Consider the following 27775-nt stretch of genomic DNA (forward strand, 5'->3'; position numbering starts at 1 on the left):
ACATTTGCCAATTGACAATTAGAACTTTATTTTGCTCATCTGCTAGCATCAACAATGCCGATTCTCAATTATGAGAGCGAAATAAAAGCATTTATGAAATTGAAAACAAGTTTAAACTGATTTGACTTGCAGTTCACACTTGTACGGTACATATCTATTGATGGAGCATGTTCATAAATTTATAAGATATTCTGAAGAGTTGCTGCTGAAAAGTCCATTTTGATTGTAGATACAGAGGCAGTAATAGTAATAGTGTCTGGTATTATGAGGTCTATAAACTCAATGCAGTACATGATGATTGTTTATAACTATTTTGCATCAGTGAATTTATTTTAAGCCTACTGTTAAATCAGTAATCCAGGTTTTTAACTTCACGTACACAAAATGGCCAATTGCCAAGTGAATGTCTAAGAATATGAAATATGACTCATGTATAGTTCAGTGCAGTGATAGTAAATAATTGGGGCATTTTAGAGTGATGTGAAGGGAAGTCTCAAAATCACATACATAATCAAAACTTATTGAGTATCTAAGTTCCCCTTACATAGTTGTAGTTTTAATTAAATGTTTATTAACCTTCAGTAATATTAATAACGTGGGTTTTCCATAGCAGTGTTCTGGATTAGTAAACACTATGGGTGTAACGGTGCACGTATTCGTACAGAAATTGTTCGGTACAGGGCTTTCGGTTTGGTGCACGTGTACCGAATGCAATACTTTTTACGTGCATAAGATAGTAAATCTGAGTTCCCTCAGAAACGTATTAAATAAGTAGAACAGTTAAGAAGAACAACTTCTTTGTCTTTTGGCTTCTCCCATTAGGGGGCACCACAGCGGATCATCCGTCTCCATACCTCCCTGTCCTCTACATCTGCCTCTTTCACACCAACTACCTGCATGTCTTCGCCCACCACATTCATAAACCTCCTCCTTGGTCTTCCTCTTTTCCTCCTTCCTGGTGGCTCCATCCTCAGCATTTTCCTACCGATATACCCCATGTCCCTCCTCTGCACATGTCCAAACCATCTCAATCATCTCTGTCACTTTGTCTCCAAAACGTCCTACATGCGCTGTCCCTCTAATAAACTCGTTCATAATCTTGTCCATCCTCGTCACTCCCAACGAAAACCTCAACATCTTCATCTCTGCTACCTCCAGCTCCACCTCCTGTCTTTTAATTAATGCCACTGTCTCTAATCCATACAACATCGCAGGTCTCACCACAGTCCTATAAACTTTCCCTTTCACTCTTACAGATACTCTTCTATCACATATCACTCCTCCTATCACTCTTCTCCACCCACTCCACCCTGCCTGCACTCTTTTCTTCACTTCTCTAACACACTCTTCATTACTTTGCACTGTTGACCCCAGGTACCTGAACTCCTCCACCTTCTCCACCTCTTTTCCCTGCAACCGCATCACTCCACTGCCCTCCCTCTCATTCACACACATGTACTCTGTCTTACTCCTACTGTCTTTCATTCCCCTTCTCTCCAGCGCGTACCTCCACCTCTCCAGACTCTTCTTAACCTGCTCACTACTCTCACTGCAACAGTTAAGGAGAACATATCTTTTAAAATTTAATAATAAATGTAAAAGACACACACACACACACACACACACACATCTTAACCAAATGAGGTCTAGCAAATAACTATTTAAATAAAATAAAAAACATTTAATTTAATTTAATCAATTAAATTTGTGTGAATCTAATAAATCGAATCATAATAAAAACGAATCATTAAGAATAACTACAGGCATTTTATTTAAAAAATTTTCAAAAATGTCAAATTTTAATCACAAACGTTAATCATAATAAACTGCCCTAATGTTCAAAATGTATATAAGCTATGTATGTGAATTACACTACTCGTGTTGCTGCTGCGTATAACTGACATGTATAGACATACAGTTGATAATTATCAGGAATTAAGGTTCTGTATTACAGTCTAAAAAAAAATTGGAAAATTTCCCCTTGACACTTTTTGCACATACTGATTATTACTGAATGATTAATTATCCGTTCTTTCTTTCAGGTAAGCGAGTCGTGATAGTGAATGGACAGTACCGGGACGTGGAAGCCATTTTAGAATGCATAGATGAAAAGAAATTCTCCGCTCAACTCATTATAGACTCGGTAATGTATAAGTTTGCTCGGCGTGTTAACGCACCAGTAGAGAAGTTCACACACATTTAATCAAAAAGTTGATCAGCCAGGATATTAGTACATGTTTGAAATTTTGAAATGTAGCTATGAGGTCATTGAGCTCACTGCACACCTTAACAGTGATGGAACTGTAATTAATGGTCATTCGGTGCTACCCAGATGAGAATGGGTTCCCTTTTGAGTCTGGTTCCTCTCAAGGTTTCTTCCTCTTTCCATCTCTGGGAGTTTTTCCTTGCCAGTCACCACTGGTTCGCTCGTTAGGGACGAACTTACAAATATAAGGAACAAACTTATACATTCTTTTATAACATCTTTATCTCTGTAAATTGAATTGAACTATTGTAGCTAAATGGGGGGTGGGGAGGGTGGCATAAAATATAGTATATGTAAATACTGAGAGTGAAGGCAGTTCCGTTTATGTGGGTTACTGAGTTTTGCTATAATCCAGATTATTGTAACAAAAGAATATGATTATGCTATGAACAGGGGGAAATAAACTGATTTACCTGATATCCTTTAATATTTTTTTATTTATAAATAATTTAGTAATGTTATATTGTTGGTTTATATTTATTAATATTGCTACAATGAGCTGAGTTCATATCGTTCATATAATCAGCACACGGTGTCTTAAATCATTCCGCGATATAAAAACTTTGTTTTTGAGACACATGCTTTTTTCTTTTGTTACTATGCAACAAACTAAGTAAAGGGCAAAAACACACAAGAATTGGACAGTGAATGAGTAAAAGAATGTCCTGTGGATAGATGAGTTCATGTTGGGCACAACCTTTGTAAAATGGAGAACAGGAGAGATGATGTTAGCAGACTGCCTCATCCCCACAGTTAAACATGGAGGTGGAAGCGTAATGGTTTGAGGTTGTTTTGGAGGAAAGAAGGTTGAAGATTACTTTTGGTAATATGTACATGGCTACTATTCCATGCTTCACAATGCACCATGCAATTCCGTCTGTGGCTCATTGGAACCAAATTCACCATTCAACAAGAACAAGACAATGACCCGATGCATACATCGAAGTTCTATAAATGTTATTCAGAGAGCAGTCGGCTGGAGTTTTCTCTCTCATGGAATGGCCTTCCCAGTCACTGCACCTAAATCCTATTGAAATTCTCTGGGATGAACTGGAACACAAGGTCAAAAAGAAATCTCCAACTAGTGAAGAAGACCTTTGACAAGTTTTACAAGAGGCACTGCAAATTATTTCAGCTGAATGTTTGAGTGTACCAAGAGTGTGTATAGAGTGTGTTATTCATGCTAAGAGTGGAAATGGAATCTGTACTTTTATATATTTGTTTGAGAACATGGAGTAATAATGTTAAATTATCTAGTCTGTTACATATAAACAAAAAAAACATACTTGTGTCTCTCAAAAACCATAAAATACTTTTTGTTTTCATCCTTTTGCCCAGCTTTCTATAAGTTATTTTGAGATATGAGGCATTTAGTCTTGTTCAGGTCGAACCCTGTACCCTACAATAAACCTTTATAGCTTTTGTGTAGCACATTTTTACACCCCACACTTCTTGACTGATTGACTTCATCGGGGTCAAATGGAACAAAATGTGGTAGATTTGGGAAAATGTTGCTCTATTTTGCATTAATACAGCAAAACGTTTTCGTCAATTGTAAGCTAAACACTTTGTCATGTGTCACAGGGCACGTTGAAGGGAAAGCGAGTCCACGGGATTCCATATGAAGACTTCTCCAAGCAGGCGTGATGGGCTTTTCTAAAATGTAATTTCCCTTCCAAATCTTCATCATCATCGTCGTTTTCCCTGCATCCTCTACTGTGTCAGAGCGTTTATCAGGGACATACACACATTCCAGCAGCTCTGTACTGAACACATGAATCAAGCCATGTATGGAATCCAGTTAAAAGAAAGAACAGCCTTAAACAGCAAGGTTCAATTTTCTTAGACTTTAATAGATATCAGGATTGACTGTAATTAAAGATAACGTGATTGTAAGGACAGTATATAATCTAAATGGATTCACATTGCGATTTTAATTCTAGGAGAAAGCATTGAATTGTATGAACAGTGTACACTGGACAATGTGAAATTTTTGTTTCTTAATGGATTAAATGTGTGTAAAGCACCACCTGTAACTGCTGCCAATGTTTCTTCCTTACAGTTCTGTTGTATGAGTCAGTTTGAAGATACACTTTCTTATAAAACTTCCCCTTCTCTGGTTTAAAATATCTGACCGACCCTATTTACTACTCTTGTGCTAATATGCTCACACACTCAGACAGTGGGGAGGAAGCTGTCCAGGTTGGGGACAATATAGCTGGTGTAATGGCCATCGATGAAGCCTTTCCCGCTGTTATGGACAAACCAGCAATTCACATCCGAACCTTGCTTCTTATCCAATCGATAGTCCTTCTGCTTGCCCCTGTTGAACACAGAAGTCCATAGCATCAATAGTTTCATACTGCATATTCATTTAGAATCAAAGATCAGAATTGTAAAATGTATATACAGTGGTTCCCTGGAAATCTCAGGGTTACGTTCTAAGACCCCCCCGAGTTTCGAAAATACACAAATTTTGGACGCAGCCCCTATGGTACTTTAGTGAATTCATCTAGACATTATGTCACTTTAATACAATAATGTGTTAAAAAAAATTGTTAGTAAAAACCGCTTACAATGTTATTCCTAACATTCCTGTACATTCGGTTCCGCTGCGGATTCCCGCGAATTTGAAGATAATCCGCAACTTGCTGTTAGTTAGGTTCCAAATAAGAACCCAAAATTTTCCGACCTGCGAGTTCTGAATCGGCAATTATCTGGGATTGACTGTACACCTAAAAGTTTCCTTTACATCAGGAGTGTCAAATTTTTTCCACGATGGGCTGATGTGGGTGCAGGCTTTCATTCCATACGATCAATGGCCACATCCATTGAAAATTAAAATCGTTATACTTTAACAGGTAGAATTTGTTGTGAAATTACTTCGTTAGAATGAAAACCAGCACCCACACCGGCCCTTTGTGGAAAAGATTGGACACCTCTGCCTTACGTTCTCCAACATTGTTTTAAACCCTTACACCACAGGAACTAACAATTATATGAACAGTTATTCAAAAACAGCAAGTTTCAGAACATGCTATAATGTAAAAAAATAAAATAAATAATATTTTTGTTGGTCATTTCTGTAACCATTTATCAGCTGAATAAATGTAGTGCAGTTTAAATGACTTGTTAACTTACTTAACATTGCTTATTTATTAATGTAAAAGATTTCTGCAAAATATACAAGAAATATAATTTAATTCTCTAGACTTTCTAGATCCAGGAATTTTGTAAGAGAAATTCTTATTGCTAAGGGAATTTGTTCGAAGAAAAAAAGAAAATGAGAAAGCTGGTCAGTCATGCTAGGTTTTCGTTTTGTATTTTGGACAACAGAATCAAGCAAATAAATTACAAAATAAATAGTAAAGAGAGTTTTGAATCAAATATAATGACTCTGTGCAGAGAATTAAAGAAAAAGAACAGTCCAAGTTAAAGAAAAGGCACATATCCAGTTGAGACTAGTTAAGATCTAGTAATATAAATGTAGTGGTATTACTAAGTAAATATATTTTTGTATAGAGAATGAAGACCAGTCACAACATTGCTTATAATATTAATTATGCTTAATATTGCTTATGCTTGAAGATGGGAATCACTCCAATATTGACACATCTATTTGAAAAATACCAAATATTATTTGAGAGTCAATCAAAGAACATTGGACCCTGATGGAAATCGCTCAGTTTATCAGTACAGGACTCGAATGAGGATGAGAATTACCCAAAGGTGCTGCTGATGCTTTCTACTGAAAGTGAGAAAAACTAATACATAATTGAGTCAGATGTCAGAGATTCTTGTGAGATGTTTGTGTGTTGGGGTGTACTACCTGGTGACCATAAGCTTGTTGCCCTTCACTTCCATAGTGGCCTGTTTCTTGTCTGGCTCCGTTCCTTCATGCAGATCATATACCTTAACACTGGGCTCGTTTGAAAACTGCCCTGTTTAAACAAAAAAGTTAAAGGTTCTCTGATTAAAATATGAATTACCATGACAAGGGTACTTTCATAACATTGGGGTCATTTGGATTTGACCTGTTTATATTATAGTAAAGTAGATTCCATACTTTTTATTTATTGGCTAAAAAGCTGAGTTTTTTTGTTGTTGTTGTTGCATAGAAAAAAATTTATAATAGTCTGCATAATAATTTAAATAATAAGAATCTTATTTTAAGGGATGTAACTTGCTTATTATTTATAAACATGGAATTCATTCACAGCATTATTTAAAGCAATAAATGATATTATACCATGGACTTAAATGATACACAGTAACTTGAACTTGTGTGCTACTAAAAAAATATAGATTTATATTATGGTTATATAACTGATACAAAGACTGACTTGCAAAACTAGTAGAGTTTTTTTGCGTACTTGTTTTCAAGCCAAGTACAAATACCAAAGGCTACCTTGTCATGTGGCCATTCTCTGGAGGTCCTTCAATATATGTAACAAAAGATAAGATATAATATAGATAACCTGATTTTTTTTTTTTTTTTTTTTTTTTTTTAAACTACTTCGTTATCCAGACCACCAGAGTGCTTTCCTTCTAAACTAGTAATCATATACCCAAGATGGTACAAGGGCTGGTACGCTTTCTCAAAACAATGCATTTCTTAGAAGGTGCTTACAATAAGGGATGACTAGTCTAATGTGTTGATGCTGATCTATTTCAAAAAATAACTAGACTATTAATTCAGGAACTAGATTATTAATATTCTACTGAAACTGAGAAATACTAATACAAAGTTGAGTCACAGACTTTCTTAAAGTCTTCTACAGCCTTTGAGTTGCACTTCCAGCATTGGAACCATGCTGTGTTTGTCAAAGATGCTCTAATCTCAGTATCCTAAGGACACTCATTATGCCCGTCACCCAACTCCGTCAGGGTTTGGCAGAACAAGCAACTCACCACCACTGTGGCTTAAAATACAGGAGCTCATAAAGTTGGAAATTGCTAACAAATTTACAGTTAAATCTTTCTACAAAAAATTATTTAAAAACGTTCACACTTCATACACACCGATTAGACCATGGACCTGCGTTGAGTACAGGTTAGTGCTGGGCATGTAGATTCCCAGGAAGTCCACGTTAATTAGATGCTTCTTCCATACACGATGCAGCAGCACCATCACTGAGATCTTACCATCCAGTGTTACAGTCATCTTGCTCTCCTTCTCGATGGAAACCACTGCCCTGGTGAACAAACAGAATAATACGTGTTATCTAATGCATGGGAGAAAACATTCAAGTTTTTTTTTAAGAAATTTCTGGTACCTTGTAAGGGTTATTTTAGCTGTGGCTCCCCAGGAAAAAGAGTGGTTGTTTTTGCCTTCCAACAAGTCGATCCTGTTGGTGCTCACCACAACATTCAACCCAATTTCCTTGGCGGAAATGGAGATGGTGCCAAAGTATGTGTTCAATTTGTTGTTTTTCATTTTCTTGCCACTCACCAACTGGCCATTGATTGCAATCCCTGCAGGAAGGGAAAAATAACCATTTTAGCAGAAATATGTTTTGAATGGCATTTGCTCGTCTAGTTTTGCACTGGGAATACAAGGATAAGATTACAGTAATGTTATAATATTTATATCTCAATATAAACTAATATATGCATGCTATATACTTAAAACATATATGCACACTGAAGTCACAATCTGATACTGCTAAAATATAATTAAAGTATAATAAATAATTGTACTGTACAGCTGAAGGTAAAGAGAACATTGCTGTAGTTTAAGCTTGAGTCAAGTTTGCCGACGACACGACTCAAATGTGTGTTACCGAACTGCACAACCTGAACTTAACACACACTCATTACTCATTACTCATTACTTATCTCAATTTCAATCCATTCCACCATCATCTATTTATTATTATTTATACTTGACCGCATTATACTGTTTACCTGCTGTTTTTGCACCTTTGACTCTTACACTGTTTACATGCTGTCTTTTGCACCTCTTGACTGCTGCTGTTTTTTGCACTGCATTGTGTCTGTTTATATTTACTCCCAGTTATAGTTTTTACAGTTCTCCTCGCACTGTACTGTATAATCAAGTATACAGTCGGTCTACTGGTCGGCCCTATCTCGGGTTTTGTGTCTTGTCTTGTGTTATCTGTCTGCACAGTCTGTCTGTTTGCACTAGGTTGCACTTTATGTAGCTTGTGTTGTGTTGTAGCTCTATGTTGTTGTATAGTGTAGCACCAGGGTTCCGGAGGAACGTTGTCTCGTTTTTACTGTGTACTGTGTACCACTGTGTATAGTAGAAATGACAATAAAAGCCTCTTGACTTGACTTTTAACAGTAGACATTGTCCAAAAGCAGTTTTTTTTTTCCTCAAAGTAAAGGTGACATGCTTTTCATAATTTATTTTCTGTTAAATATTGAATCCACGCTACAGTAAAAAAACAAAAACAAAAAAAAACCATTTTTACACAGTTATTTAAACACCACTTTAATTTTTCAGTATCCAGAAGTAAAAATTCTTAAAATGTAGTTGCATAAATTGCAGTTTCTGGATAAAATGTTTTATATTCATTCCTGTTCTAATTATGAAATAGAGAAATTCTGATTTAGATTTTATAATAATAATAAAAAAAAAAACAATAAAAGCCTATTGTATTTTTCCAATTCTAGAAAAGAATTAGAACAAAAATCTTTCTGTTGAGAGCCTCCAAATTTTATTTAAAGACAAACCTCATTTTCTTAAATAAACAAATTCCTTAGAAAAAAAAGTGTAAAAAAATATATCATTGTCACTTAAAAAGATTATTTGGTCACTTATTATACCTTGTACTCTTTATTTGAATATTAATTTATAAGATTATATTATCATATTGTTGGCCTATCAATATTATATGTTACACATAATATTAAATTAATAAGAAAAATTAATTTCATTCTACTTTTATTTGAATATATTATACTTTACAGTATGTCTAAACAATATCTTGTTTAGAAGCAAGTATGTGAACAGCTGTGAATGAATTTACATTACATTTTGTGGTTCTTACTCTGATCACTGTGCAAATGAAATGTTTTTTGTTCTGAAAAACTATTCTATTAAGTCCAGGAGAGACCTGATGAATATTAATCTGACTGAAATTGTTGGAGAGTGGTACCTGTTCCAGGGTCAGACACTAGGTTGAGAATGTGTCCTGGTTTGGAGTCAATGTTGAAACAGATGTCCATGTTGCTCTTAGGCAGGTGGACAATGAAATGAGGGTCGTTTTCCACTGCAAAAGGTAAACATCAACATGTCTAAGAACTTTATGTTGCTATTGATCAGTATATTTGTAGACACATTGCCAGGAAAAAGTTTGCAGTTTCTTGTATTTTGTTAAAGGAGGACCACTTTTAGTCCAAAAGACAAAACAGATATACAGTAGAAAGACAAGGTAAACAAATAGGCAGCATTTAAATTTCATTTCAAGTCCTTTATATTTATATTTAAAGATTTTTTTTTTAACTGGCAGCCCTTAACATTCGAAAAGGACTGTAGTGAATGCTGTATTAAAGGCTAGTACATTTTTACACTAGATTGTACCTAAATATAAAAGACCGCATATACTGTATGTGTAGTTCTACAAACAACCTAATTAGAGTAAAATATCTTTTTTATTTTAAGCAAATAAAAATACATTTGTCAGTTCGGTTATAATTTTGATAACTATTATAACTTCAAATTAAATTTTCATATATTTGGGTCTAATAAGACTCACTAATGTGAATTTATTAGATTTAGATTGTATAATTATCCTGAGTCATTCCCATTGTTAATACTGATTGTGCTGCATATTTACATTTAAAAAAATGCTGAGCTGTTTTATAAAAAAATTGCATTAAAATTGTTTTTTAGCTTTCTGTGAGATTTGCCTTTCCATGGGTTTTACAGCGTTTTGTGGACATCCCTAAATGAAAACCATCCATGCATATAAGCATACAGGCGTAGAAAAGGTTTAACCTTTTTGTCAACATGTATGCTAATGCATTGAAATTCGCCGTTACTGAAACATCTGTTAAAAAGTTAACTTTTTTATTTGGTTTAGGCTTCCTAAACATTTACACACAAGAACACAAGTTTAAAAACGAGCTCCATTTACAACATAAGAATACAGTAAATTACAGACTCAAATATTATATTTAACTATGTGCATATAAAGCTTGAAAAAAATTCGCAGGTGATGCTGCGAATAACAGTCATTTTAATTTTCTTATCCACAACAGGCTTGACAAAGATTCTCAATTTTTCCATTCTTAAATTATAATATAGCGTTTTCTAGCCATTTGTGTACCCTTCATACTGTGTTTGCATTCCAATCAACTTACCATTAATTATCAAATTGAGTCGGATGACCTGGAACTGGGAAAACCTCGAACTGTGTTCATATTTTGACTCAAGCATCTGTGCTAATCATGTCTGCTAAGTTCAGCTTGACTTGATCGCAATTAAGATTGTATCAAAGTTCAGGGTAAAGATTACATTGTTCTTATCACTGTCCTCATTACACGGAACCCCTTAACATGTTTTTTCCAAGTATATTTCATGAAGTAAACATACCAAGTGTAATAGGAGACACTCCTTTTACTGGGCTTGGGGTTGGGGTTGGTGATAAAAAGTTTATCCATGGAGGCCGGGATGGAGGAACACTTTCTACCAGGGTCACCTTCTGAGGAGTAATGACACCTAGGACGAAAAAGAGGATGAGAGCAACTGAAAAAAATACCTTAAATACCACTGCTCAAACAACCCATGAAAAATAAACCTACAAATTATTCTAGAAAACTAAAACATCTGTTTGTGTACAGAAATACAAAGGCCATGTTTATAATGCAGTTAATATACTATTTCTTTTCATTCATTCTTGTCCTTTTTTTTTCTTTCTGCTTCTGTTTTTTTTTTTTTTTTTATATCAAACCATGTAACGCCACAGCAACAAGCTATATAGGTAAAATAGAAACACAGATAAAACTTTACATTTTAAAAGCTCTGGCAGTTGAGAACCTCAGCTCCCAGCAATATTAATGACCTTTAATGATGCTCACTACAAACTCCAACTACCAGACCACGCACATTTACCTGCGTAGAGTCTCAAGGTTTACCCACTCCCACACACACTTGAACAGTGAACTTCATTAAACTGTAAAATTTATTCTATTTACAAAATCATTGTGAAGTAACATGCTTTGTGACTCATTCCATAGGCTTATCAAGCCTTATAAATTTAATGATTAGGAAAATGAAAGCTCAGTGTTAGTCTTTGAAAGGGAAAGTTTATAGGATTGTGGTGAGACCTGCGATGTTGTATGGTTTAGAGAGTAAAAGACAGGAGGTGAAGCTGGAGGTAGCAGAGCTGAAGGTGTTGAGGTTTTCGTTGGGAGTGACGAGGATGGACAGGATTAGAAATGGGTTTATAAGTGGGACAGTTCATGTAGGAGGTTATGGAGACAAGGTGAGGGAGGAAAGATTGAGATGGTTTGGACAGAGGAGGGACATGGGGTATATCGGTGGGAGAATGCTGAGGATGGAGCCACCAGGAAGGAGGAAAGGAGGAAGACCAAGGAGGCAGTTAATGGATGTGGTGAGGGAAGACATGCAGGTCGTTGGTTTGAAAGAGGCAGAAACCAAAAGGAGGAGAAGAAGAAGAAGAAAAGGAGGAAGAAGAAGAAGAAGGAGTGTTACTCTTGACTAAGACCCTTAACACTTCACTGTCTAATTGTGTAAATGACATAATTATTAGTTGCTCTGGCCAAACGTTAGAAATCCTGTTACTGAGTTGCTTTTTGCCACTGTTTTTGTGTCTGTGCTTGAACACTGCATTTTGACTTCTGCCAGGTTTTCACTAGATTTTTGCTTATAGGTCCATGAATATATATAACTACTAGCATTAACATATAAATTATTTCTTGAAAAAGATCAGCTGATCAACTTGCACCTGCCCAAGTATTTCATGACATACAATACTCCTTAATAACTAATAGGTAACTATAGAGAAACTAAGCCGAAATTAATGAGTAGATATTTATTAAACTTACTAGATAATTCATCTTTTCTTTCCTTCCTTTGCAACTACCGGATATACCTCAACTTATACAAATACTTCAGTATTTAAAATATATAAAATGCATATATTTATAGAAGTATAGTACAAATCTGATTTCAAAAAAGTTGGGACACTGAACAAATTGTGAATAAAAACAGAATGCAATGATGTGGAAGTTTTAAATTTCAATATTTTATTCAGAATACAACATAGATGACATATCAGTTGTTTAACTGAGAAAATGTATTATTTTAGTGAAAAATAAGTTGAATTAAAATTTCATGGCATCAACACATCTCAAAAAAGTTGGGACAAGGCCATGTTTACCACTGTGTGGCATCCCCTCTTCTTTTTTATAACAGTCTGCAAACGTTTGGGGACTGAGGAGACAAGTTGCTCAAGTTTAGGAATAGGAATGTTGCCTATTCTTGTCTAATACAGGCTTCAAGTTGCTCAACTGTCTTAGGTCTTCTTTGTCACATTTTCCTCTTTATGATGGGCAAAATGTTTTGTATGGGTGAAAGATCTAAACTGCAGGCTGGACATTTCAGTACCCGGATTCTTCTTATTAGCAGCCATGATGTTGTAATTGATGCAGTATGTGGTCTGGTATTGTCATGTTGAAAAATGCAAGGTCTTCCCTGAAAGAGATGACGTCTGGATGGGAGCATATGTTGTTCTAGAACTTGGATATACCTTTTAGCATTGATGATGCCTTTCCAGATGTGTAAGCTGCCCATGCCACATCCACTCATGCAACCCCATACCATAAGAGATGCAGGCTTCTGAACTGAACACTGATACCAACTTGGGTTGTCCTTGTCCTCTTTAGTCCGGATGACATGGCGTCCCAGTTTTCCAAAAATAACTTAAAATTTTGTTTTGTCTGACCACAGAACAGTTTTCCACTTTGCCACAGTCAATTTTAACTGAGCCTTGGTTTTCCGGCCTTGACCCTTACGCACAGAGATTGTTTCAGATTCTCTGAATCTTTGATATTATGCACTGTAGATGATGATAACTTCAAACTCTTTGTAAATTCTTTTCCGAGAAACTCCTTTCTGATATTGCTCCACTATGTTTTGCAGCAGCATTGGGGGAATTGGTGATCCTCTGCCCATCTTGACTTCTGAGAGACACTGCCACTCTGAGAGACTCTTTTCATACCCAATCATGTTGCCAATTGACCTAATAAGTTGCAAATTGGTCCTCCAGCTGTTCCTTAAATTTCCATTTAACTTTTCTGGCCTCTTATTGCTACCTGTCCCAACTTTTTTGGAATGTGTAGCTTTCATGAAATCCAAAATGAGCCAATATTTGGCATGACATTTCAAAATGTCTCACTAACATTTGAAATGTTATCCATATTCTATTGTGAATAAAATATAAGTTTATAAGATTTGTAATTTATTGCATTCCTTTTTTATTCACAATTTGTACGGTGTCCCAACTTTTTTGGAATCGGGTTTATATTTATTATAGAAAATGTAGATATTTTTACAAGTTAAAATAAACTAATTTCAAAATACTTTTGTGTAAAGGGAATGTTAAAAAGAGTGCAAATGTTCACAAGGTGAAATATGTACGTGTAAAATTAGTATATGTGTAAAACTAATCGTTTTTTTTAAAAATATTTAAAAAGATGATGATGGCGATGACAACACTGATAATGACGATCATGAATGTTACCTGCGGCAGGACAGCAACCATGTCTGGGGTCCCTGGGTGAGTCAGCCAGCAGTCTCTCAGGTCCATCCTCACTTTCCACCAGTAATGCAGTGACAGGAGTGACAAACTGATGCTCCACGGACAGGGTGAGAAGCCGATGTGTGATCTTTCGCTTCTTGGCCGCTGTGGGTGCCACAGACCTACACACAGAAACACTCCCATTATGCATAAATAAGCAAACTGAAATAGTGAATCAAAACAGCCATTGCACATCATGCTTGGAAGAAATTGCACAGGTTGCAAATGGCTTTATGGATGTCATTTTGCTGGAGTTTTATTTTTAATACATAAAAATAAAACTCTTTTTATTTTAATTTTATCTTGTTTAAACAAATCTACTCGTAGTAATGCATCTAATTTTGTTAATTTGTCCAAGATATTTAGAACAGTTCAAATATAATAGCTTTACCTTTTGTTATCATTAAGTTCTAGCTCTCCTATTAATTTACGCTGCTATAGCTAGTCTTACTGGAGTCCCTACTTACATCCTGATAACACTGTACCGTGCCTTTAACATTCATGTAACAATAGGCGGTTGTGGAGGAAGTACACAAAGCATGTAGTTGAGTAAAAGAAGAGATACAGTAGGTAATATATTACTCTAGTAAAAGCTGAAGTGCTCCCTTTAAACTTCCATTTCAGTAAAAGTACAAAAGTATTTGCCTTCAAATGTAATTAAGTATCCAAGTACTATTGTTTATTATGGCTGTAATGTTCCTATTATCATTTTTGATCAATCAGTGTTTAACTCATTAATATCATTCTATTAATAGATATCTAATAAATGTTCATGAGCTAAAACCTACTTTTTAACTCCCCTTAAAACAACCATGTAAATAAGGCCACGGGTGCAGTGGCAAGTTAAAGTCAGGAGATTCTGCCATGATTTATTCCTCTCAAAATGTCCTGCTTGATGTTGAACTGACACTGATCTGTATGTTCGTGCTAAGTAGATACCACCAAGTGGCAACGGCGCTTCTATCTTTAATGACGCCTGGGTGACACACGCTATCACCCAACGTCTCCCCTATTGATTAGTTTCAGCTTGGAAAAGCTGCTCTCAGCCACCATCACTGGATGAGTAAGACATGTTCTCAGAGCATTCCGCATACTTGAATGCATTTCTCCTTGGCTAATTGTAACCATAAGATACATACATATCCTAACATTTATTTCCTTATAATATATAATAATATATTATAAAATATAAAATATATAATATATATCTTATAGCTTTTTATGCTGCACTTGAGCTTCACTGTACTGAACTCGTTCAGGACCTATTCAGTACAATCACACCTTTATGACATCACATCAATTAAAGGTTACCAAATCAATAAGTGCCAGTTTAACTACAATCCAATTGGTCATGTTAAGCTGAAAAAAATGTTTTATCTTTGTTGCAACACACACTATAATAAACGACATACTACTACTACAAACTAAAATAAATCTATCTATGCATAAAAGCATATCAAGCAACACAGCATAACCTGTGATAGTTAAGTGTTGAGTTGAGTATAGATAAGTGATATACAGTTCTTAGCCTATTTCATTAAGTGCTTTATCTTATTCTATCAGCTCAGCCATTAGTGTTGCACAAGCCAAACATGCGGTTTACGAATCAGAATTTCATACCCGATCGGTCAACCCGGGTTACCCACGACCGCCACAGGTATCGTTAGCCAACAGTATACAGGTGGAAATTGGGCTACTGTTGGCCTAAGAAGGAGAAGGAGAGGAGGAAAATGTCTACAGAGACAGCAGAAAAGGAGAAGTGTAGGAGAGTGGAGGTTTGGGTGGGACCTTTAAATGTTGATACTATGACTGGTAAAGGGAGAAAGGTAGCTGATGGAGAGGAGAAAGGTAGATATGTGTTCAGGAGACCAAGTGGAAAGGGAGTAAAGCCAGGAACATTAGAGGTGGGTTTAAACTGTTCTATCATTGTGTGGATGGAAAGAGAAATGGTGTAGGGGTGATTCTAAAGGAAGAGTACAGTAAGTGTGTAGTGGAGGTGAAGAGAGTTTCTGGAAGGGGGATGAACGTGAAGGTGGAAGTTGAAGGGGTGATGATAAATGTCATCAGTGCTAATGCTCCACAAGTGGGTTGTGAGATGGAGGAGAAGGAAAAAACCTGAAGAGAAGGTGTACCTAGAAATTGGTGATTGGGGCAGATTTCATGTTCATGTGCATGTGGTGAAGGGAACAGAGGCGATGGGTAGGTATGGCCTTAAGGAGAGGAATGTGGAAGGGCAGATGGTGGTAGATTTTGCTAAAAGGATGCAAATGGCAGTGGTGAAAACATATTTTAAGAAGAAGGAGCATAGGGTGACGTATAAGAGTGGAGGAAGGTGCACACAGGTGGATTATGTTTTATACAGGAGATGCAACCTAAAAGAGATTAGAGACTGTAAGGTGTTGGCAGGGGACAGTGTAGCTAGACAGCATTGGATGGTGGTCTGTAGGATGGCTTTGGAGGTGAAGAAGAAGAGATGGAGAGTGAGGACTGAAAGAAGAATAAGGTGGTGGAAACTGAAGGAGGAAGACTGTAGTGTGAGGTTCAGGGAAGAGGTCAGACAGGGGCTCGGTGGTGGTGAAGAGGTGCTGGATGATTGGGTAACTACTGCGAAAGTGATAAGGGAGGCAGCTAGAAAGGTACTTAGTGTGACATCTAGAAAGAGAAATTAAGACAAAGAGCCGTGGTGGTGGAATGAGGAAGTGCAGGAAAGCATTAGGAGAAAGAGGTTGGTGAAACAGGATTGGAATCGACAGAGTGATGAGAAAAGTAGGAAGGAGTACAAGGAGATGTGATAGCTGGTAAAGAGGGATGTGGCGAAAGCCAAGGAAAAGGCATATAAGGAGCTGTATGTGAAGTTGGACACTAAAGAAGGAGAAAAGGATTTATACCGATTGGCCAGCCAGAGAGACCGAGCTGGGAAGGATGTGCTGCAAGTTAGAGCAACGGATGGAGATGGAAATGTCTTGACTGAGTGTGTTGAGAAGATGGAGGGAGTATTTTAAACAGCAGATGAATAAGGAAAATGAGAGAGAGAGACCTTAACAATGATGGAACTGTAATGAATGGACTTTTGGTGCCACGCAGATGCCACCTTCCTTGTACCATCTCAAGGAGTTTTTACTTTCCAGTCATGATTGGCTTGCTCATTAGGTATAGTTTTATAAGGAACAAACTTATAAGCACTAAAGTTATACATTCCAAATTCATAACGTCTCTATCTCTGTACAGCTGCTTTGGAACAATGTTCATTGTTAAAAGTGCTATACAAATAGACAAATGCAGAATGAAAAAGTAGGCTCATTATTTATTTGGACCCTTACTATGGGTTATGGCGATCTATGCAATGTTTAAGTTGGAATAGGATATTTTTAACAATGTCTACATTGGTCTAATTGAATTAAATTTGATTTGAATAGTTTTGTTAGCTGCATAAACCACACTGTGACACTGAGGTAAAACAAAACAATAAATAAGGAGTGTTTTACATAATTGATGTCTCACCGCTCAGCCAGCAGTTGATTGATAGTAATGTAGGCCCACATCTGGCGAGCAAAACCAGCAAATGAATGCTGTTGTTGACTGAGCAGAGTGTCAAGTTTCTGGGGGTCTGCATCTGTCTGAAGGTTTATGTCAAGGGTGGCCTTGAAAAATACAAGAAACCATACATTGTAAATGTAAACCAATAATTATGGAAACAGTGTGCTTAAACTGTGCATTACATTAAATAAGAAACTATTAAGAATTAAGAAGATTTTGGTTCGATTCTAATTTCTATTTAAAACATACAGTGCCTATCAATGCTTTGAAAACACCTAGATTTTTTATATGCAACAAACTCTGTAAAAGACAAAAACACACAAGAACTGGACAGTGAATGCTGGGATCAAGTTCTGTGGACAGATCTGTCAAAATTTGACATCTTTGGCTCTTTCAGAAAAACTTGTGTAAAATATAACAGCAAAGAAGATGTTAGTAGACTGCCTTACACCCACAGTCAAACATGGAGGTGGAAACATAATGGTTTCAGGTTGTTTTGGAACAGGCAACATTGGAGACTTATTTTGGGTGAAAGGAATACTGTTCCAACATGGCTTTCATTCCATACTTCAGTGCCAATCATTTCTGTCTGTATTGAGGTTAATTGGAAGCAACTGCACCATAAAACAAATCTATTTAATTGTTATTCAGAAAACAAACAGTTGGCAGAAGTGTGATCTATCATGGAATGGCCTGCCCAGTCTATGCACCTATGGAACCTATGGAGAAAGAAATCTCTACTACCAAATCAACTAAGAAATCAACTACCAAAGAACAAGAGTTTTACAAGAGGCATAGCAAAGTATTAAAGCTGAAGGTTTGGAGAAAGAAACTGTCCAAATGCTGAGAGTGTGTAATTCAGTTTCAGTAAAAATAATGTGTAACATCTTTACTTTTATATATTTGTTTGGTCAAAATAAATCTTTATAATGGTAAATTAATAATGTTGAATAAAATCAAAAGAAACATGCTTGTGTCTCTTAAACACTTTTGACCAGATAATAATAATGGCAGATAACAAAAAAGTATTTAAATGATTAAATCTAAATATAAAAATAAAAGAAATATTTTAAATGAAATTATTTTAACTATAAAAAATGAAATAAAATAATTAAAATAATATCTTACTATTAAAGACAATATGCTTGGTTTCTCTGACTGCATACGCTAAAATTATCATTCCATGGAATTTAATTTTATCCCTTTTAAAAATATAATAACAGGCCCCGGGTGCTAAACTAATAATCATGCAAGATAGTGGGCTTACAGCAGCAGCAGTGATGAAACTATTCAGACTGGTGGATCCACTAAGTTTGAGTTTGCCAGCAGTGACCAGCTCCGAGCCTTTGAAGAACTTATCGAATTCATTTTGAGTGACGTCCGTCACAGAGTCCACAGGGAAATGGATAGCAATCTTCCTTAGCATTGGGGATGAGACCTGGCTGTAGAACATCTACAGAGAAAGAGAGAGAACATGAATATATCACAGTGTGGTTGAATGGCCATGATATTGGTTTTAGCTGTAAACATAACGGACAGGTTCTAAACTAAAATCTGAGTACTACAATCATCCACTTCGGGGGTAATGTATTTTTTGGCTTCCTAATTAAAAAAAGAAAAAATTATACAACATTTACTACTCTTATTTTTAATGCTTGGATTGCCACTTCCACAGGATAAAAAGACCAAATAATTCACTGTAAAAAAGGGCAAATAACAGATATAAATTTATATTTATACTCATATGCAGATGAAGAAAATTTAGGAAAACTGGATCTTTTTACCTTCAGCTGCTCTGAAGCATCATGATTTGCAAAGATCCTCTGGGCCATGCCCCGGTTTTCCAAAGCGATGCGCTCAAGGAAGTCAAAATCCACGTCAAACCCAATGCCGAGAGAGTAGAGAGAGAAATCCTGATGCATGACACGTTTTATGTTCTTCTGAATGGTGCTGAGCTTTATCTCTCCTACATTTATTAGAGTGGGACAAACCATTTGGAAAATGATGACTGGTGTCAGTAAATTATGAAATTTGTAGAATTTTTGTATACCGAGGTAGCGTGTGTGTGTGTGTGCGTGCGTGTGTGTGTGTGTGTGTGTGTGTGTGTGTGTGTGTGTTTGTGTGTGTGTGTTAAGAATCCTTACCCACTGTGGGGTCTCCATCAGACACCAGGATGATCATAGAGACGGAGCGCTGATCGATGATGCCCTGATTTTGTGCCTTTAAAAGCATCTGCACTGCCTTCAGCAGGGCCTCATTGATGTTGGTTCCTGAGGTCAAGGGAAAAAGGAGAAAATTCAGAAATACACACTTACTGCTCAGTATTTCAGATGACTTCCTTACACCTTAAACATTAATTTCAGCTTATGAATTCAATCCCTGTTTGCTTTGATTGTTGGAATTCTCAGTTGCATTGCAATTGACATTGTGATCATTTGTGATAATTGTGACGATTCATTTGAACTGTGAGTCATTGTTTTGAATATTTTCTTTGAGTGATCAAATAATAAAGATAATAGATTAATGCCAATCCTTTTAGTTTTTAGTAGAAAAAGTAATTAAAAGAAATGACTAAAACCTAAACAGCATGCAGTGGATGACTGGATTGAAATAATACATTTTATATATATAATGATTTTTGTACAATATTTATGGTCTCTAAATATCTGTAAATACTTTTAAGACTTATTAAATAATTGCTTCCCTGGTTCATGTATGTTTTTGCTGTCAAAATAAGAAATTTTTTTTTATGACAAATGACAGTCATGGGTAAAATAGTATTTCTTCCTTGATAAATATATGTATTTTATTTCTGAAAAGTGAAAAAGAAAAAACAACAACAACAAAATAAACCATTACTTAATAAATTAATACAGTGGAGCAGACAAGCACAGCTGTTTGCTAAGTCAGATATGTAATAATCTTCATATACATTTACACAACCTGTGTATGAGATTCAGGTCAAAATCAGGTCAGGTGATTATGATCAGCAAAAACATGTTTTGGCTCAAACGGTATTGTATTGTAAGCATAAAATGTATACATGCAATAATGTTTTGGCTAAGGTCTAGACTCCATCTTCTGTTACCCAATGTCATTACTAGGTGAATTCTCTTGCCTAAGATTCATTACAATGAACAACGAGACATTCTCTAGTAGATATGTTTGTTAAATTCCACCTAAACCAAGAAGAAAGCAAAAAAGTGGTGATGAAAAAGTGATAAGGTTTCACGTGTGCTTTCTCACCTCCATTTGGTTTGATGTCCTGGATGTATTTCTTGGCATTTGCAACTTGTAGTGTGTTTCCTGGGACAAGCTCTTCACTCCAGCACCGGACATTGTGATTAAAGTCGATGATACTAAAATTGTCATCCACCGTCAGATCATCCAGGATGGTCTTCATGGCCTCCACTGTCTGTGGGAAAGTAAAGAGGAAAATGGAATCAAAATAGACACAAGATAAAATAAACATGGAAGAGACATATTAAAGATTTCTTTACCAGAACCCTGTGTTAGTACCTTAAATTGATTTATCTGAGCATGTCCTCGTGTTAATATTAGAAGATTTATAATAAATAAAACATTTTTGTTGTCATGATGTGTTATGGTTCTAGTTATTTGTGATGGTTGAAGTCAGCCTTGAAAGAAAGCGTTCTGTGATTTATGTGCTGCTAAGCATGTGATAAATCTTTATTCATCAGAAAACAAACCTATATCAGTCATTTTAATAGGGTACATAATGTTAAAATAAAACATTGTTAAAGTTTTTTATATGTTAGTTCAACTTTAATCTTAGTTGTAATTGTTGCACAGCTTCTGGAATGCAGAGTAAAGTAGGGGTAGTAGTAGTATTTATATAAAAAAAAAAAAATGTTTTATATACATTTGTTCAGGTTATATAAAAAAATCCATATCAACTAATTCCAATCATCAGACATTTTTTTATAACTTATTGTATTGTCACACCTATTTAATTACATGTGCTTTTAGTATTTTGCTATATTTTTCTGTCTGTGGGTTTTGATTTACTAATACATTTGTTACACTATAACCAATAGGGGGTTTACATTTTTTGATCAATGCTTCAAAGAAAATGCTGTGCTTTGAAACCTGTGATCCTACCTGCTTCATCTTCAAGCCCCACATGCTGCCACTCACATCGATCACAAATACAATGTTTTTGGATAGAGGAGAGAGATTGGACGGTGCAAAGAAATGAATGAAATGACCATCAGACACCTGCAAGGTGGAGGGAGGAAAGAGAAATCAAATAAATTGTGTGTGCATATATATATATATATATATATATAATAGCACTGCTTTGCTTAAGTTAAATCCCCAAAAAGGTATGAGTTGGTCCTTACCACCAGTTCTCCTTCATTGCTTTCTCTCTCCACATCATATTGTACAGTAAATACGCCATCCACGGCAGTCTCAGTACAATTGCTACACTTGCGTTGTTGTTGCAGGCTGGGTTTAAACACCACATGGGCCTTCTGTTTCGTGTGTGTGATCTTAGTCATACCTTTAAAATGCTCGCCCAGTGTATTTGGTGCGTTCACAAACTGGATGCCTGTAGGCTCGAATATATACACATCAACCTGAAAAAATATAATTTTGAAATATATAATATATGTTGTTTTTGGGTGTGTGTGTGTGTGCGTGTGTGTGTGTGTGTGTGTGTGTGTGTGTGTGTGTGTGTGTGTGTGTGTGTGAGAGAGAGAGAGACCTGCAGGTGTGGCACCAGTCGACCCGGCTGTATGTGCAGAGTGTGTGTGTAGGAACCCAATTTTCTCTGCATCATTTCCTGATAGTGCAGCTCAAATTCAATCTTGCTGCCTGCAGGTACATGGACCTCAGTTTTAAAGGTTTCCATGGCCTGAGAGTTGGTTCTGTGAAAGAGAGAGAAAGAGAGACGATGGAAGTATGGGACAAATCGTTTAGGTAAATATATATGTGTGAATAGCAGTGCTGGCAGAGTGACAGATACTTGGATATATATACCATAATAGAATAAAAAGGGAATATATATGTGAATAAATAGATTCATAGATTTATAAGATCACAAATTGTATATTCAATGGATATTATGATATTGACAAGTAGCAAAGTAGACACAGGGTTGGATAGATAGATTCCTGAGGGAATGAAAGTAAACAGAAGAATAAGAAAGAATGAGAGACAGATGGATAAATGGATTGATGAATAGAATTCTGGATTATAGTGAAATTATGGATATTCTTAAAAATAAATTTATAGATGAACTGATAGATGACCAGGAACTAGAGAGTTTGTTGGTGGATGAACAGGAGGATAGAATATGTTTTTAGAAAAATGAATCAGATGGATTGTGATATGTAGGACTTTTAGACATGGTGCATTGTGGGTGATACCTGACTATGCCTGCAGCTTTGCCGCGGGATTTGGCTTGAGAGTACAGTTTACGAGCAACAGTTTTCTCCTTCACTGAGCCGACAAATGTGATCCCATTGACGTTCCTAACAGCAAATATAACACAAGAGAGCAAAAGTACTTAACAGTGGCATCTTCTTAGCATCACCTATAGTCAGTGCATATATATATATATATATATATATATATATATATATATATATATATATATATATATATATATATATATATATATATATATATATATACACACATATGTGTGTGTGTGTGTGTGTGTGTGTGTGTGTGTGTGTGTGTGTGTGTATGTGTGTGTGTGTGTGTGTGTGTGTGATTTTACATGGTGAAGTTGTTGATAAAGGCTCTTTTAGGGATCTGCACATTGAAGCCGATGCTCTGTGCATTGAGGCCTGAGTTCACCACCGAGCTACTAACAGTGGTGTAAGCAAACCGTGATGTAATTCTGCTCTCGACCTTGTAGCTCTTAACTGTGATATCATCTCCACGGACAGCCTGCAATAATTTGAGACACAAAGGCTATATAAATATGGGTGGGGGATATTAAATATGGTAATATTTAGCATATATAAATAAATGAAAGCGTAAAATGTTTTAATAGCCATATCACAAAAGATAGACACAGCCTACGAAAAAGTATAAATTAGTATCAATACTGTAGGTAAATTTAACTAATATTTCTGCTCATTTATTCAATCATTAAAATTCTGATAATACATATAAACATTTACATATATTATTATTGTGGTTTATGTAGCTAACAAAACTATTCAAATCAAATTGGATCCAATTGACATTGTTAAAAATATCCCATTCCAACTTAAACATTGCATAGAACATTCCATAATCCATAATCGCTACTCTTCCACATATCATTAAACAAAACTCAAGCCATGGAATGACTCTCAAATGTTATCTTCACAAAGATACAGAGGAGAAGTCAATAACCGCTGTGATGCAAAGCACTCTGCAAACACAGCCATCGATTAGTGCATTAGTACAGAGAGATTCATAGAAACGAGGTCAAACAACAAAACGACGTCTACCTCAAAGTCCTCTTCTTCTTCACTGGTCAATATGTTTCTCTACAAATAAAGCAAAAGACACCAAAGTTCATCAAATGTGCTTTACAAATAAGGAAGAATAGAAAAGCGGGCAAAGACAGGCATAAAAAGTGACATTTTAAAGTTAATAATGATCTTTTAACAGCCAGCTTCTGAGTTCTATCAGTGTTGTGAACACTAATGTATTGATTACAGCTGTCCAAATGTCTGACTGTATTTTATTAACCCTGTACTCAAAAACGCTCAGTTGATATTTATAGAAGGTATTATTACAAAAGCTCATTACTAAAGAACATAAGGTTTTAGACGTATATTAGACAAAGTGTCTTATTAATCAGATAATGAATAAAATATATTTGTTGGAAATTAAATAACATTTAATTGATAATGTTTGTTTGTAATACACACCAACAGGTACTAGTTTTGTACTTTAATGATACAGGACGGAGATGTTAAGAAGACATATCTTTAAAGCATGACCACGGAATACAATATTAAGGCCACGACAACAGATATTTTATGATTTTATATGATTTTATCTGCAACTTTATATTTAGTTTTTGTATATTTTAATTCAGAACATTGCGGTTCAAGGAACTGATAATCCGAGATAAATACTTTGTTAATGTATTTAAGTAGATTTTTCTGGTGTCTTTACTTTTCTTCATTTTTTTTTTCAGAAAACATTTTACTTTCGCTCATTACGTTTCTTACACAAACATCTGTACTTTCCACTTCTTACATTTTAAAACCAATCTCGTTACTAGTTTTAAACTATTTGGTGACATGATCAATACTTTTCGCCGTTTTTAACCCATCAACCTATTTCTTGTCATTACGCGTCTTTTTCAACCAACCACTGGTGTATCATTTCCTGACTATCACGTAGGCTAGCCTAAAAAGCTAGCAAGGCAGAAGGCATCAAGCAGTTTGGGGTTAACGTAGAGGAGATAGAGGGAGTCAGCAATGTAAACATGACTGAAAACAAAGATATTTTCTCTGCTTGTATTCTATATGGTGGTTGTTCAGCCTGGATACATTCATTAGATAACACAATTTTAAATTATTTTGCAATAATATGATGTGAGGTCCAGTTACCAGCATGACACTAAAACAGGTAGTCATAATGAATACTTTTTAACTTAAGTACAGAGCCCATAATTCTTTACTTTAACCTGAGTAAAAAAGTGTAGTCAGTATTTTAACTTTTACCAGAGTCTTTTAAAACATAAGTATCCGTACTTCTACTTGAGTGAAGGATGTGTGTATTTTTGCCATCCATGCTGATAACATTACTGCAATCTTGGACTGACGCATTAAGACATACTGGCGTCATAGATTTGCGACATCAGCACACATCAGCGAATTCTCTACATGAAAAAAACAGGATCGGCAAAAGCTGTGTTCTTGAGTTATATAATTTGTGACCATTTTTGTATGTTGTAATTAGTTTGTGACCTGTAAATATTGTGGCCTAAATATAGAAAGGCCATGCCTTAATAAATTATAACCACCATGTCAACTGAACAACTTTAATACAGTGAGTAATGGTAAATGTTTTTTTTTTGTTTTTTTTAACACAAAACCCAAACACTGTAGCATTATTTGTTAAGCATTTATTGTTGAAATGTATTTTGCAGCATGTCTGTATTTACTCCTGTCACCTACAACTTTTAATCAGACAGTAATTATAAAATTAAAAGTAAAAAAATAGAGCCTTACTCTGTATCTGGAACTTTCTCTAAAATGATCGTCGTGATCTGACTAGAGAGACAAAGGAAGCACATGAATGCAAAAGTCTGTTATATAAATTAAGCCCATACTTTCAGAATTCCCTCATAATCCCCCAAATCTGTCCGTTTCACTTACCCCCTCTTCCCACTCTCCATCAATAATGAACTCGAAGGCCGAGCATTGTGAAAAGAGCAGGACGGCCAGCAGCAGTGCTGGGAGCTTCATGGTGGCTGAACAGGAGTGAAATACGTCCAGCAAAAGGCAAAATGTCCAGTGCTTCACACACTCACACTCACACACACCTACACACACAAAAGCACTAGGAGGCAAATTATCAGTCAGCAGGTTCTAGCCCTCTGAGCCTCATCAATATTTGTCCTGTTGCGTATAACACAGAAAAGAGATCTAAGTGCAGGGGAAACCTTTGAAACTTGACCTGTGTTCTGTAAATAACATGCCTGCAGAAAAGTAAACTACTAAGGAGTTCTTTAATTGATGTATTTTTACAAATATAACTTTATAGGCAATGTGGTTCATAAAGGTTTTTCAGTTATTAAAAGTTTGAGTCTACAACCAAGCATAGTTCAATTTACTTCAGTAGATTAGAAAATTATTTATTTCTAATCTAATATGCAATCAAATTAAAATCCACAAGATTGAGCAGGTCAGTTGAGTTTTCCGGTGAACAGTATGAAGCCAAGTCAAGTGATTTTAATGCCTGTGTTAGTTTGCAATGCTGTAGTTATTTGAATGAAGTTTATGACATCACAACAACAGCAGCAAATAGACTTTCTGAATGAGTGAGACACTAGGCAGCAAAACAACTGTATGGGTAATTTAGTAAATATTTGGCCACCGGGGGCCATCAAAAGAGTTGGACTTAGTCTTGACATGAAGTCTTTGGAACTGTATTAACACCACTATATTTATAGTTACATATACATGTAGGGCATTTTAACCCTAACCCTAACCCTAGACATCCTTTGTGACTTACATTTATCTCATTCATAAAGTTGAGAAGCTTTGGGTTTAAGGGCGTTGCTCAGGAGTCGAGGGGTAGCAGCTTGGTGTGGCTGGGATTTGAACTCATGACCTTCAGATTCATAACATTCATAACATTATTTCTCCAGTTTCTGCCATACGAGTTCAATTCTGTTAAGATTTGATAAATGTGAAGACCAAATAGGATTTGCATCATATATGGAGGTTGTGCCATCCTGAAAGTGAACATTCGCAATCAGGATAAAAATGTTTTCATCACAGAAATGAGTGGACATACTGAGCTCGGACATCACTCGGGCCAATGTGTGCCAGTAAGTCATCTATGACCAGGTTACAATATATAAAAACAACAATAGCTTAAGCCCCAGCCCGCCTGCCTCAATCACTACCGCCCTGTAGCTTTGACCTCAGTAGTGATGAAGTGCTTCGAGAGACTTCATCACTGCATCACTACCAGACACACTGGACCCATTACAGTTTGCGTACCATTAGAACCGCTCTATTGAGGACGCCATTGCTCATCTCCTCCACACCACGATGAGCCACCTGGACCAAAGAAATTATGCAAAGATGTTGTTTGTGGACTACAGTTCAGCGTTTAACACCATAATTCCCTCCACACTCACCTCTAAGTTGGAGGTCCTGGGACTCAGCCAGCCGCTGTGTCAATGGATCTCTAACTTCCTGACAGACAGACCACAAGCCGTACAGGTGGGAAAACACACCTCATCCACCCTTACCCTCAGCAATGGAGCTCCCCAGGGTTGTGTTCTGAGCCCCCTGCTGTACTCGCTGTACACATATGACTGTGTGGCCACATCCAACTCCACCACCATCATCAAGTTTGCTGACGACACTGTTGTGGTGGGCCTGATCAACAACAACGACGAGACGGCCTACCTACAGGAGGTTAAAAACCTGGAGAGATGGTGCCAGGAGAACAACCTTCTCCT

General features: G+C 36.1%; 2 protein-coding genes across 2 annotated transcripts in view; one reads left to right on the top strand and one right to left on the bottom strand.

Moving 5' to 3' along the window:
- Window positions 1-4302, top strand: part of kin (Kin17 DNA and RNA binding protein) — a 10581-nt gene extending 6279 nt beyond the window's left edge. The window contains exons 10-11 of the mRNA XM_083528610.1: window positions 2043-2143; window positions 3851-4302. Of these exons, the coding sequence (XP_083384736.1) occupies window positions 2043-2143; window positions 3851-3913 (164 nt within the window). The 3' untranslated portion in view covers window positions 3914-4302. The remainder of the gene's footprint in view (window positions 1-2042; window positions 2144-3850) is intronic.
- Window positions 4099-26193, bottom strand: itih2 (inter-alpha-trypsin inhibitor heavy chain 2). The gene is made up of 20 exons (XM_083528359.1): window positions 25956-26193; window positions 25809-25850; window positions 24069-24107; window positions 23345-23517; window positions 22989-23093; window positions 22325-22487; window positions 21960-22196; window positions 21718-21834; window positions 20842-21010; window positions 19740-19865; window positions 19380-19561; window positions 18863-19048; window positions 17560-17699; window positions 14002-14180; window positions 10830-10955; window positions 9391-9504; window positions 7543-7741; window positions 7289-7461; window positions 6096-6207; window positions 4099-4589 (listed from the first exon to the last, which is right to left on the bottom strand). Exons 1-20 carry the CDS (start codon window positions 26043-26045, stop codon window positions 4442-4444), a joined length of 2820 nt encoding a protein of 939 aa, XP_083384485.1. The 5' UTR covers window positions 26046-26193; the 3' UTR covers window positions 4099-4441.
- Between the last annotated feature and the right edge of the window lie 1582 nt (window positions 26194-27775).

This window comes from Silurus aristotelis, assembly GCF_946808225.1.
Source record: "Silurus aristotelis genome assembly, chromosome: 24".
NCBI classification, from domain to species: domain Eukaryota; kingdom Metazoa; phylum Chordata; class Actinopteri; order Siluriformes; family Siluridae; genus Silurus; species Silurus aristotelis.

What these genes read in the sequence shown, in the direction of transcription:
- itih2 (XM_083528359.1), bottom strand. Translation starts at nt 26,045, where the DNA reads ATGAAGCTCCCAGCACTGCTGCTGGCCGTCCTGCTCTTTTCACAATGC. An exon ending in GGACATCAAACCAAATGGAG is followed by an intron (nt 19,866 to 20,841) that starts GTGAGAAAGCAC and finishes CCTTGACCTCAG; the next exon opens with GAACCAACATCAATGAGGCC. An exon ending in GCAGGTCCATGGTCTAATCG is followed by an intron (nt 6,208 to 7,288) that starts GTGTGTATGAAG and finishes TTGTTTAAACAG; the next exon opens with GGCAGTTTTCAAACGAGCCC.